We start from the raw sequence: 13,681 nt of genomic DNA on the forward strand, positions 1-13,681 counted from the left end.
GCAGGAAGTCATTCTATCCTCCGCCAGGAATGCTTCCCTTCCATGGCGTTTATCACTTCCTCACTCTCGGGAGCTTTACTCGGCTGGGCTTCTCTGAACAGGTCCTGAGATGTGCTTTTCAGGGACTAGAGTCACTAGCATCCATTTCCCAGGTGGAATGAGTGGCCCTGAAATTGAGGACCTGTGGGGACTTTGAGGTTTTTTGAAAAGGGGCTTGAAATAGGGTCAGGGCTGTGCTTTGGAGAGATGAAAGTGGTGACAGGCCAGGCCTGGTCAGGGAGAGGCCGGCAGGAGAGGAGGGAGCGTGGGGTGTGGACGCACGGAGAGGGGAGCCGGTGCAGGAGGGCGGCGTGGAGGCAGCCGCGTGTGTGGCCAGGGCTGGCAGAGGAAGGAGCGGACTCGGGGCAGGCGGTCGCCGCCAGGGAGGTGCCGCATGGCAGCAGGTCACGGGGCCTGCAGGAGGCACACGCCAAGGGCACGGGGCACAAAGAACACAGTTCCCAAGGATGAGTAGCGGGGACTCGCCTGGGAGCCGGTCCGTGTGAGTAAGGTGGGCCCAGGCGGGTGGAGGCTGGTCGTCACGGGGAGGAACGCGGAGCAGGAAGGAGCAAGACACAGACCGTGGGGGCGATGCGCTGGTGGCGTGTGAGATCACGGAGCAGCCCTGGAGCTAGGCCCCCCGCGCCTGCAGCAGAAGCGCTGGAGCACCAGCGGGGCCCCCGACGGGACGCTGACAGGTGGGCCCGGACACAGCCTGTCCTCTGGATGTGTGTTCTGCCAGACTGGGCGTTTTCAGCTTCTAAAAGCTGGAAGTGGGGGAGAAGCCAGCCAGGGCAGCATGCCGTTGTGTCCTCAACGTTTTGTCACTGAAGGCTGGCAACAGCAGCCAAGGCCCACAGCTACGGCAAGGGGGGTTAGAGGCGCCGGCTTCTTCCGCTGCCTTTGGAAACCCATCCCCTTTGCACTGAAATTCCCCCTCCCCTGTCAGAAAGATGACAGGGACGCAGAGTCTCCTAGTGGGCAGGGGTTGGGGTTGCATTGCCCACCCCTCTCTCTGCTGGTGCTGAGACCCAGGCCTAGAGAGGGGTGGGCCCCCCATTCCTTTCCCTACTTCCCCATGAAACCTCAGGGCGGCTTGACTGTTACAGAGACTCAGCTAACTCTTTGTTTATAGATTACGATTTACTGGAAATGAAGCTCTGTCTTCTGAGTCCAAGTTTATACAGAAAATACCCATTTACAGCTTACCCTTCAGGCCAGAGAAGATGCAGGTTAATTTTCATGATTTAGTGGCTGTTAATTTGGAAAGAAATGTTGCATCTCTGCCAAATGTTTTGGAATTAAACTGCCACCGTAGGGCACATTTTCTCTCAATCTGGTGATGAAGAGGCGGAGTTCTACAGCCTGCACGTAAGTACCCCATGGTCCTGCTTCTGGCACCGTTGGAGAAAGAGGTGCTCCCCTGCCCCATCAACTTTCTGCACCAAAGTCCTGGTGTCAGGCTCTGCTTTGGGATGAACCCGAGCCGAGGTTCCCACTTGGCCAGTTGCCAGGAAGACTAGGGTCTGAACTAGGTTCGGTCCCTGGAACCTAAAGAATGGTAGGAGGCAGGTGGCCCCTAGAGCCCTTCCCCACTGACAGCCAAGATGATGGAAGAGGATGGGGGTAGGAGGGGCGTCAGGAGTGGGCGGGACAGCTCCGCCCAGGCAGTGTTCCTCTCGGCCTCCCTTAAGAGGCTGTTCATCACAACCTGCGTGGACCTACCAGTGAGTGAGGACACGAACCGTGCGTTAAATCTTCTAACAAATTTGATCTTTGTTTTTCCTTCTTGCTGGAAGCATAACTCTGTTGTGATTTTTTTTTTTTTAAAGCTAAACCAAGGGCACTCTGATTATGGAGAGATAGGAGCACGACTCACTCATAACGTGCTTCCTGAATTCACTTCCAGGGTGCCGGTAAACCAGCTTCCATGGTCTCCAGAATAGAGGCCGTGAGCAGGCTTGGCAATGATCATACCTAGTGCATTGTGGGAAACTCATTTTAGGGGAATAAGGCAATCAGGAGCACATTCAGAAAACTGACAAGGATACAGGGAGGCTTAAACCATTTTAAGGGGAAGAACAGTCAAACCGACACAAGGATCCCTGACCTACAAAGGAGCAGACCCAGGAACACAGTGCATTCACGTGTCGGAAGGACAAGGCCAGGAGAGCCTGTGGTCCCAGGGACAAGTCTAGGGCCAGCAGACGGAACGGTTCAAAACCCCATTCACCATGACAATGAAGAAAAATTGAATATTTAGGAATAATTTTAATACTGCAAAGTACAAGTATATATGAGGAAAACTTTTAAAAACTCCTGGAAGACACAGAAACAGACCTAAACAAATGAAAAAACATCCCCAGTTCTTGGTTAGGACAACTCAACGTTGTAAAGATGTCAGTTCTCCTGAAGTTTATAAATTTAATACAGTCCTCATAAAAATACCAGCAAGCTATTTTATGGAGCTAAGTAAGTTGGTATTAAAGTTCACGTGAACAAAACAAATATCTAAGAGTAGCCAAGAAAACACTGAAACACTGTTAAGGGAGGAAGAGCCCTGCCAGATTCTAAAACCCACAGTAAAGCTTCTATACTTACATTGATTGTAGCGATGCTTAATAGATAATTGGCCCATGGGATAGGGGAGAAAATCCAGAATTAAACCCAAATACATATAGGAATTTGTTATATCATAAGGATGACATCTTAAATCATTGTATTTTTAATTTATGTCGGTGGGGCAACTGGATAGCCATTTAAAAGAAGATAGAATTACATCCATTTATCACACCATACACAAAAATAACTCCAAAGGGATTAGGGATCTAAATGTAAAAAATGAAACCACAAAATATCAGGGGAAAACATGGGTGAATTTCTCTTTCACCTTAGTATAGGAAATGATTTTCTAACTATGACTCAAATACCAGAAATAATAAAAGACTAATAAATCTGACTACATAAAAATGATATATATTTTTTCAACCAACATAAGTAAAGTTAAAAGAGAAGGGACCAACTGGGAGAATGTATGGATTCATATCATACACCGCAAAAGCTTAACACCCCTAATATAAGAAGAACTCCTGAAAATTGGTGGACAAAGTACCAAAATCCCAATGGAGAAATGGGGAAGAGACATGAACAGACAGTTCACGAGCAGACAAGATACAAAAATGTGAAATAATGTGCAAGCTCGTAATTGGAGAAATGCAAATTAAGACAACACTGAAATACCGTTTCTCACCTGTCAAACTGACAAAAATTAAACGACGTGACAGCACGTTCTGCCGGCCAACACGGGGCGGGGCCGGAGGAAACAGGCCCTTACATGTTGTTGGTGGGAATCCAGATTGGTGAGCCCCTTCTGGAGGGAACTCAGGCAACCTAACAAAACTCCAGACACATTCACTTTGCAACCCAGCGATGCCACTTCAGGACATGCATCTCTTCTGGGTGCATCTGAAGATACACTTCCCACTGTAAGAAAACATACACATATGAGGTTATTCTTTGCAGATTTATTTATAGTTGCGAAATACGGAAAACACCTAACTTGTTTGTATATAGGGTAATGGTTGAATAAGCCACGGTCGTCTGCATAGTGCAGCACTACGCGGTTCTGGAAAAGCGTGGGGGAGCCCTGCGTAGTTACAGGGTGAATTCAGGACGTGCTGTGAAGTGAAGTGAACAAAGCCCGGGAGTACCTGCAGTGCAAGGGGCTCTTCCTAGTCGAGAGCTAAGAAAATACGCGTGCACGTGCTCCTTGGTGCAAAAGGCACGCAGGAAGCGTAAACCAGAAACCAGACCTGGGTTCTCTGCGGGGGATGGGTGGGAAAGGGATGGCGGAGGGCACAGTGGCCAGGCTGGGCTGAGGGCAGACTGACATTCCTCTGGCTCTGAGGGCACAGACATGCTGAGCTCTTGCTCTCGTGACCTAGTGTGAGAGTATTCACATGGAACGTCATGCAGCGTGAAAGGGTCTCTACTTGACGGCTCTCCCCGGGAGACCCCGCAAGGGCATGCTCCCCCACAGCCGCTCTAACCACCTGCAGCTGCTCGTGAGCCGTGCACCATGAGTGACTCCAATCCAGACCTGGCCTGGACCCAGCAGAAGGTTCTCTGCTCCCCAAGGATAGTGGTGACAGTCTTAATCAGTCCCTTCCTGTCCAGAGCACAGGTTTTCAGTCAGCGTGGCCACCACCGGCTCCGTATCCGCCCTTAAAAACCCGGACTCCACCCCGCTCTGGGCTCTGGTGCTGCGACCCTGCCTGTCACATTAGTGGCTTCAGCTTTGGTGGGTTTTATTTTTTTGTTTTTGTTGGATTCTTCCGCTGATCACCCTTGATTGATTCACTGTCAACAGGTGAATGAAATAGTTATGTGACCTGAAACTCTAAGTGAAATTTCTTTTATAACTAAATAGTTTGGCCAAACGGATGAATATTTTGTGTTTATCTCCTTTAAATCCCTCTGTATATAACGTACCATGAATTCATCAGAGGACAGCAGGCAGCGAGCAGGAGACCGGCTAACTCACCGGCTGGCTTCTCAGGCCCTGAGTGGTCAACGGTGCATCTGTATTTTGTTTGCATAAATAAAATCCTGGGCACCTTTTTCCTTTCCACCCACTTGGGGCAGTTGATGATGCTGGCACTTCTGATTTCAGGGATGACCATCCCCGAAGAGGACGCAGACGTGGGCCAAGGCAGTAAATACTGCCTCGTGGCGATCGGAAGACTCCAGGTGAGCCGACGCCCACAGCCCTTTCTGTGTCGGATGAGGGCTGCTTGCTCCCAGGCGCAGGAGCCTGTGGGTCCGGGTGCTGTTCTGGCCTCCTGGGTACTCAGTCCTGGGCGTCGTGCCTTACTCTGTGGGGAAGGATGAGGCTGAGTCGGGAGAGGAGTGGGGTCTGTGAGCTCGGAGGGCGGGGTTCTGGCTTCCCCGAGGCCACACTGTGCCGGTTACTTCAAAGTAGAGTTCTGCTTGCGTCGCGGCTGCAGGATGGAGCCCAGGTGCATCATGCATCCTCACCGCCTTCCCTTCCCCTCATGCCCTGTTCCCGAGACACCCTCTGCCCTTTGGCACAACCCCCCCACGCACTTCCCCAGCCCTCTGTGGTGCCCGTGGGCTGTTCCCTCTGCCTGGCATGTCCCTGATCCATCTCCTCTCCTTTCAGATTACCTTCTGTTTACTTCCTATTTACGCATCTTGCAAGATGCCCCTGACAGGGGTCCCCACATTCAGCCCTTGCCTCATCCTGCTCTCCTAGCCCCGAGCTCGTATGTCAGTCAGCTCCCTTCACCCTCTGTTTCCATAGTTACTGGGTACACGCCCCTTTCTGGGAGCTCTTGAGGGGCGGGGAATGTGTCTTGCTAACCATGGAAATCAAGCATGCTGAGTGACGAGTATAAAGCCGATGGGTCCCTGTCCGGTGCACACGGCGGCCGCCCGGCCAGCCGGAGCCTTCCCCGGACTGATGAGGGGCACTTAACAGATGTGGTTCGCAGGACAGCGGCCACTGTGGCCCTTCTTTCCTAGATCTTGCCATTTTCAGACTGAAAAATAAGTTGTTCTCATGTGATAAACCGGCTATTCCTTGCAGATGGGTGGAGAAAACACCTGGGTAAATTCTGTGCACAAATACCTACTTTCCGCATCCTTTGACCAGTTCTTTGGACTCACTTGCCCTCCTTAGTGGGGGGAAAGTGGGAAGGGAGGGCGTCAGCACTTCTGAGCTCCAACGATGTGCTGGGCATTTTGCCCAGAGATACGACATGCAGTGTCCCTTTTGAACCTCGCAACCACCCAGGAGACTAGTTTCATGATTCCCATTGACTGATCAGGACACTGAGGCTGAAATGTAAAGAAAGTGGCCTCTGTTACAGTGAGCCAGAGGTGTGGCCAGGGCTTTCTGAACATCTCAGACTCACTGTACTAATAGGGTGGAAGGATCTGCGAGGTAAGAGCCACATGGGGTCCTTGCTCTCTGTGTTGCCACCTCCATCTCTTCTCCATCTTTGTCTCCATCCAAACCACCTCAATGTGGGTCCCCTGTTCCAGGTGACCAGCTCTCCTGTGTGCATGGACATGACTGGGATGTCGGTGCCCACGGAATTCTTATCCAGGCATAACTCTGATGGCATCGTCACATTCGTGGACCCGAGATGCATCAGTGTGATCGGCTACCAACCCCAGGTACGTGGTTTGAGCTCACGGCCATGGGCAAGGGCTCTAACTCCCCTTCAAGCATGCACATGGCATTTGTTCCAGATGCGACCTGGGGACCATGTAGGGCAGCACAGCACAGAGACCCGTGTCCCTGCCTGGGTAGCATAATGTCCTTCAGAGCAAGGGACGCGTGTGCAACTTGCCGCTCAGAGAGGACTCTTCGACTTTCGCCCTGGCCATTCTGTTTGGCTGCTTTTTCACAGACTCAGTTAAAATGCCCTGTGAAAAAGGGGGCTCTCTGATCAATTAATTTTGATGGGCACCAAACAGGAAATCTTGGGTATTTGGAAGGAATATTAATGGGAAAGGCTGCAAAGTGTTGAGCTAAAGCGTCCTGTCCCCTTCGTTTTCTCTGACCCACTGTTTCTCAGATGTATTTGAAGCCCTTTTCACAGGGGCACATTTTCAAGTCACTGTTTCAGACCTTTTTTTAAGTCAGTGTCATGGGAAATGGAAAAAAGGCAGGAGAGGCTGTTGCAGGTCGAGATAAACTAAAAAATAAAATATTATCAGTGAGGAGCCTGAACTGGGTCCTCCGCCTGCTGACGTGCAGCTTATGAGAGACATTTGGGAGGCCACTGAGGAAATGTTACTGTGTATAGAATAAGGTGATTCTGTGAAAGAATGATTGTTTTTCTTTGTGTGTGATATGATACATTAAGGTTCTGCAAGATAGTGTCATTTTCATGAGATACATGCTTAAGGGTGGAAAGTGATGTCTGCTACGTACTTTCAAATGATTCCACAAGAAATTGTCAAGTGTGTGTGTGTACGCAGCAAAAATACTGCGCTTATACTTATCTATTTATACATCAAAGAGAAAAAATGCAACTGTGGCAAAAGATTTGGCCATTGTTGAATTCTGGTAAAGGATACACAGGTTGGCTGACATTTCTGTGGAATTTAAATTTCTTTCAAAATAAAAAGCATTTAAACAAAAAAGGAAGAAAAGACGTTTGTTCTAAGGGACAAAGTTGGGATACATTGAAACGGGTATTTTAATTACAGGTACAGTGGCCCTTGAGCGACTCAGGTTAGGGGCACTGACCCCCATGTAGTTGAAAATCAGCGTGGAATCTGGACTCCTGCAAGTCTTTACTAGCAGCCTGTTGTTGACTGGAAGCCTTACCAATAATACAATTAACACATATGTTGTATGTCATGTGTATTGTGTACTGTATGCTTACAATAAAGTAAGCTAGAGAAAAGCAAGCGGTTCTTCACATTGTCACAGATCTCCAAAAACGTTTCCAATATTTGTAATGAAAGAAGTCAGCATATACCTGGACCCTCGCAGCTCAAACCCATGTTGTTCCAGGATCAAATGTGTATTTTTGAGCTGGAAATAGTCAAAATTGAAATACTGGAACCGCTCACATGATTCTGCATCTCTGCATTCATGCAAACTTGAGATTCTTGGATGGAATGAAGGGGGAAATGAACCTGTTTCCTGATTGACCATAACCTCTGATGGCAGTACATTTCCAGCCATGTCCATTTACCCACCAGCACCTTCCATGAGCTTCTAGAAGCTTCTTGACACACAGACGAGACTTCCTTTCCACTGTCAGCGTTGGCTACCAGTGAGGCCATTTGCTGATTTGGGTTCTGATCAAGGTGTTAGTTTAAATCCTTTGCTGCCGAAGACCCTTCCAGCTGGCCCACCTTCCTGCAACGCCCTGGGAGCTGCCTTTTGACGGTTTATCTTATTCTGGTTGGCTTCACTGCGAAACACACTTTTGTTTGGGGTTAATTTTAGGCCCTTTGCATAAAGCATAGGCAAGTGAAGGTAGATAGTAAATAGACTTTTACCAAGTACAGTACTTTTATGATAACAGCGTTTCTCCAGGCACAAGAGAGCTCCTTGTTTAAACAGGTCCAGTTTTCATAGGCAACACAGCTGTCCTCATGATATCATTTGCTTTCTTTTCATGTTTGTTAAAATATGTTTATTATAATTTGCCTCTCCAAGGCAAACAAAAGTAAAATTGCCTTCTGAAGCTCCTGATCTGGTGCCTCAGGAAATTAGAAGTCGGCGTGGGTCACGCCAAGGGCCTTGGGATGGGGGCACCGGCAGCTGCTCCAAGGTCACTCAAGGGCGAATCTGCATCCAGTGTTTCTCCCCTTAGGATGGGGTGAGCTGCAGGCCGAGGGCTGGAGGGGCTGTGGATGAATGCTACCGTTTAACAGCGATACAGAAGTGATGAAAAATGGGACTGGGGGCTATTAAAGCTTGTCTCTTTACTTAGGATCTTCTAGGAAAGGACATTTTGGAATTCTGCCACTCCGAGGACCAGAGCCATCTGCGTGAGAGCTTCCAGCAGGTACCGCCGGCCTTCTCGCAGCTGGCACAGAGCTGCGTACACAGCTGTGGTGGGCAGGATGTCAGCCCTGCAGTGTGCCAGGCAGGCTGCCAGGCCCAATCTCAGGTGTGGGCTGGGCACCGGGGGCTCCTTTGCAGGGAAGGAGCTCGCAGTCTTGGGGGAAGACAGACCATCAGGAGGCCACGGGAGAAGAGCAGAGGGCGGAGAGGGTAACCATGTGGGAAGAGGCAGGAACACCTCTCCCCGGGGAGAGAACATTCTAGACCGAGGGGCTGGCACCGGAGATGCAGAGGAACATGGCCTGCTGGGAGAATCACAGCGGCTCCTTACAGCCGGAGTGGCACTGGCTGACTCCCAGGAGGTGCGTGACGGTGAAACCTAGGCTGCCGAGCGAGTGAACTCCTCTCCGGAGGAATTTAAGTGAGGGGTCCTTGAAGGGCTTTAGACGGAGCAGTGGTTTTGAGAAGACATTTTGGTAGCCCAGGTCCACAGAAAAGACAAATGTGGGAAGTAAGTGGACCAGAGACGAATCGGGAGGCTGTTTCAGTCGTCCAGGAGGAGGGGGTGACACCGGCCGGGCCAGTGGGGACTGGAAGAGGACCCAACCGTGCTGGGTTAGGGACACTTTGGATGGAGGCCGTGACGGGCAACGGAGACCTGAGGAGCGCTTCTTGCAGCCTGAGGAGGGCCACCTGCTAGCCGCAGCCTTACCCTGAGCTGCTGTGACCAGGCACCTGCCGGGGGCCGGGCCCCGGGGGTCCCTTTGCAGTCCCTGCTCTTAGTCCACAGCCAGCGAGGGGGTGGGTGTCCCTGTCTCCTCGAGGCAGGTGCATAAAGTGAGGCTCCAGGAAGCAAGGGCGCCTTAGGACCGCCGTGTGGTGGGTGGGAGAGCAGGGCCGGGCTGAGAACACCTCTCCTGCCCCGCCCAGCAGCAAGTGAGCCCCCCGCGGCCCCTGGGGCTCCCTCTGCCCCCGGAGGACAAGGGCAGGCCGTGTAACAAGAACAGGCCTTGGAGGTACCTTTTTAGAGGGAGTAACAGTCTGTCATTCATCTGGGAGACACAGCCCTTGATGTTCTGCCGTACAAGCCCCCAGGCCACAGACAGAGGGGGACCCCGTGAGCGCTGAGTGGGGGGCAGCCTCCCAGCCCCTCCTCCCAGCACGCCCGCTCCCGGCACCTTTGTCACCTGCCCTCTTCTGCTGCGTCTCCAGCCGTGGCCTCCCGGGCTCTGTCCCTGAGTCCCACCTCTCCTTTCTCCCCGTCATGTGTCCCTGGTGGTTTGATCCATCAGCTCCCTGACTGGCCAGCTCCACGCCTGCCCGAGATGGGCACCCAGCCCCAGCCCCCAGCTCCCTCACTCCACCAGACCCCCGGCTGCACGGGCCAGAACCCGACGCGGTCTCCCCTTCTCCTCACTCCCTGCGTGTGCCCCTCAGTCCTTGTTACCCCCCAAGGGCGTCTGATGCGCCCCCTCCCTCTCTTCTGACTGACCTGGGCCAGGCCACCCCATCCCCTGTCCCCTCTGCTCTCTGGTCTCACTCTCGTGCCCATCCAAGTGTTCTGAAAACATTCCTTAGCTTTTGCCACATCTCTACTTAAAGCGTGTGGCGGCCGTTGGGTGCGCCTGGAGCCAAGCCTGCACTGCCCACGGGCCGGTGCCAGTGTGAGCCTTGCCCTCCTGCCGCGCCCTTGCTGGCTCCCAGGGCGGGTCACCAGGCTCTGGTCCTTAAGCCCGTGCAGGCGCCCCTCTGACGGGCATGCTGGCCCCTCACTCTGCACGTGACTGGCCCTTTCTTCTCTTTTAGGCTTTGCAGGGCCAACCCCATCTTTCCTCCACAGCCATCACTCCGGGTTTCAACGGCTGCATCTGTTTGTCACTCATTTCCTTTGTCTTCTCTGCTGAAGCACAAGCTCCCCTCCCTGTGGGCCGGAGCCTCGCATGCTTCTTGCCGTCACCACCGCCGAGTGTGGGGTGCGCGCATGGGCGGGGGGCTCCTAGTAAAGCAGCTGGAACAGATGGCGCCCCATAGCAGCGACTTTCATTCTGGGAAGATATGAAACTGGAGTGGTTGTCACACTATCTCTTTGCCCCGGGGGGGCCTCACTTCTCTGGGTACAGGGCCTCCCGTCACTGGTCGTAACTAGCAGCCTCTCTGTTCCTCAGCCCTGCACACGATGTCGTCATCCCCACTGTTTCCTGGGGGACACCGGGACTCAGGTCCGGTCACCTGCCCCGAGGCACAGCAAGGCAGCACCGAACCTGGGCCGGAGCCTGTCCCCCCACAAAGCGCCCACCCCCGCCCGCACCCCGCACACATGGCCCCCTCCTCTGACAGTGCATCTGGGGCTTGGAATCTGTTGACGCTGCCAGAAGCTGGTTGGTTTGGAAAAGAAAAAAGAATTTAACCTCTGACCCCACCGTGGGGTCCAGCTTGAGTACTTGCTCCGGGAGCAGCGGCCTCAGTCCTCAGGCGGCAGGCAAGGCCCGCCCGGGCACAGGGCTCTGCTGCCCGGCGGCCATGAGGCCAGCCCAGGCCCCCACCGCCCTGGCCTGGGCCACCCACTTGTGTTCTTTGGTCTCCAGCCACCAGCGGCCGGCTTGGGGAACGAATGTTCATGAAGGGAAGTAGCTCCTTTTTGCAAAGCACGGAGGGGCCGTGTCACTCAGAGCCGGCCCTGGAGCTCGGGATGGAAACAGGTGCCCTGGAACAGCCCTGACATGAGCCCCGCAGGGCGTGGTCACGTCGGTGAGGAGTCGGAGCTTGGCGGGAGTCCAGCCCCGGGGCCCAGAACCTGTATCTGCCCTTGGCTCTGCGCTGGGACGCCCAGTCTGGGTCACAGTTTACCCGGAAGTCAAGTGGAAGAGGGGGGCCCAGGGGCTCAGAGCAGGTCCCCCCACCTCCCTCTGCTCTCCGCTCGCACGCCTTCTGTCTGCGGGCTGGGTTAATGCCGAGCCTTCACGTCTCACGTCATCGCGTCGCACCCAAATTGAGCCTCCACCCGGTGGTGAGGCCCGGACAGCGGTAGTGAGCCCCTTCCATGCGTGGCCCCATCCTGGTCAGGCTGCCAGTCTCCCTGCCCACCCAGTGCTCGTGCTGAGCCTTCTGCCAGCGGGGCCTCTGAACAACAGCCCTGCTCACGCTGGGCCCGCCCCCAGCCCAGGGGCAGGTCCTGTCATCCCAGGAGCCCTCCCGTCTGCTTGCCATCCGGTGGCCCCACGGCCCTGGACCCTTCGTCTGCGTGGTGTATTTGGGGTGCCCCCCGCGTCAGGTACCAGGTCGTCTATCGTGCCAGAGCTGGGGGAGCAATTTGCGGGGACAGAGACTCTGCCAGAGGGGGTCACGGAGCCGCAGCAGACGCAGCTCTGGGGTCAGGCGGCCCTGCCACCCTGCCCGCCATGGCCACTCTGTGGTTCTTAGGCCTTGCACGGGATATTTAAGTCCTCTGGGGCTCAGTTTCCAGATACACAACACCGTGCTGGGGGTCAGCGGGGTGGCGTACCGCAGGGGCTCCACCCGCGACTCGGCCCCAGGTGGCTCCCGTCCTCTCTTCCCCATCCACAGCTCCGAGGTGGGCCTCGCACCCAGGCACCTTGGCAACGTTTGTCACCTGGAATTTAAAAATCCCCACCTTCGCAGGCATCTTGGCCCGAAGCAGAGAGGCAGCACGCTGCGCGTCTGTGGAGTGCGGACATGGGGGTGGCTGCCTGCTTCTGTGTTTTGTGCAGAAACCCGCAAGTCCCCATGGGACCCCTCACAGTGCCCCCCCTGAGGGGCATGTGGCCATGACCTCTGGCCCCATGGGCAATGAGCCAGCTTCCCAGGGGGCTGCAGACTTGCTGTGGACAGCAGCCCCCGTCGCCCCAGCCTGGCCCTACTCCCCCTCTTTGCCTCCATGTATGTGGTGCCAGGAATGGTCTCCTGCCTCCCTGAACTTTGTCCTATTTCTTTATCTGTTGGAATTTCCTGACTGGAATCCTTATATCTCCCTCGGGTTTCGCCTCATCTGAGCTCCTCAGGGGGACACAGAGAGGGTGGCGGTCCAGCTGCTGCAGTGCCAGCCGTGGGGCCCGCAGAGCCATCAAGTCTGTCCAGGAAACGCACCCCAAGTGCCTCTTTGTGCCAAGCACTGGGCTGAGGGAGATACCCAGGTGACCAACTGCAACCCTACTGCTTAGTAATGGGTACATGTGTGCAAATGCATAATGCATATAAATTACCATTTTATTATATCTCCTCTCCGGGAGTATATTTACTCCAATTTACCATGTTCAACAGCATTTAAGAATTTTTTAATGTGAGATATGAGGAAATCAATCCATGAGTGCAAAGTAACTACATACCTGAGAGAGACAGTGGCTTCAGGAAGGTACAAGCATCAGACTGAGCACCCTAGTGGGCAAGGCGAAAGGGGAAACACTCTAGCTTACAGTTTTCACCCTGTGATCTGTGAAAACCAAAACATTCCGATGTGAAAGGGGCACTGACGAGGCTGTGCTCACGTGTGGTGACAGCACACCGGGCAGTGTCCTGTTTCGGGGAGGGCCGCCGGGGTCCCGCCCCCACTCTGCTCCTGCTTCAGCTGCCGGGCGCCCCCCCACCCCGAGCTCTGCTGGCCACCCCTTCCCGGGCCACCTTTGCCGCTGACTTCCTTCTCCAAATGTTTCCCCAGGTGGTGAAGCTGAAGGGCCAAGTGCTGTCGGTCATGTACCGGTTCCGCACGAAGACCCGGGACTGGGTGCTGATCCGCGGCAGCAGCTTTACCTTCCAGAACCCATACTCGGACGAGATCGAGTATATCATCTGCACCAACACCAACGTCAAGTGCGTCCCCAGCCGGCCCTGCGGCCTCCCGGGGCCCCTCCTGGTCCGGGCTGGTGCTTTCCCGCAGCCCTTTCCTTTCCACAGGCCCTGGCTCTGCCTGCAGCTGGAGGTCCTGCAGGGCCCGGGGGACAGGAAGGGGGCACTCCCATGTCCCCCTCCCTCTCGTGAGCCGCCAGGTTGAGCGGCGGTCCCTCGGCGCCCCGCCCTCAGCATGCATCTGTGCCCCCACTTCCAGTCCCCTGTCGTCCAGGGCAGAACAGC

At 54.2% G+C, this 13,681-nt stretch overlaps 1 protein-coding gene across 7 annotated transcripts in view; it reads left to right on the top strand.

Moving 5' to 3' along the window:
- The window catches only part of ARNT2 (aryl hydrocarbon receptor nuclear translocator 2), a 120,949-nt gene that overhangs the window by 84,472 nt on the left and 22,796 nt on the right, over window positions 1-13,681 (top strand). For all 7 annotated transcript variants that reach the window (XM_037013550.2, XM_037013552.2, XM_037013555.2 and 4 more), the window contains exons 9-12: window positions 4,712-4,788; window positions 6,106-6,240; window positions 8,523-8,597; window positions 13,269-13,420. In XM_037013550.2, coding sequence (XP_036869445.1) covers window positions 4,712-4,788; window positions 6,106-6,240; window positions 8,523-8,597; window positions 13,269-13,420 — 439 coding nt within the window. The remainder of the gene's footprint in view (window positions 1-4,711; window positions 4,789-6,105; window positions 6,241-8,522; window positions 8,598-13,268; window positions 13,421-13,681) is intronic.

The sequence above is a fragment of the Manis javanica genome, chromosome 18 (genome assembly GCF_040802235.1).
Source record: "Manis javanica isolate MJ-LG chromosome 18, MJ_LKY, whole genome shotgun sequence".
Taxonomy (NCBI): Eukaryota; Metazoa; Chordata; class Mammalia; order Pholidota; family Manidae; genus Manis; species Manis javanica.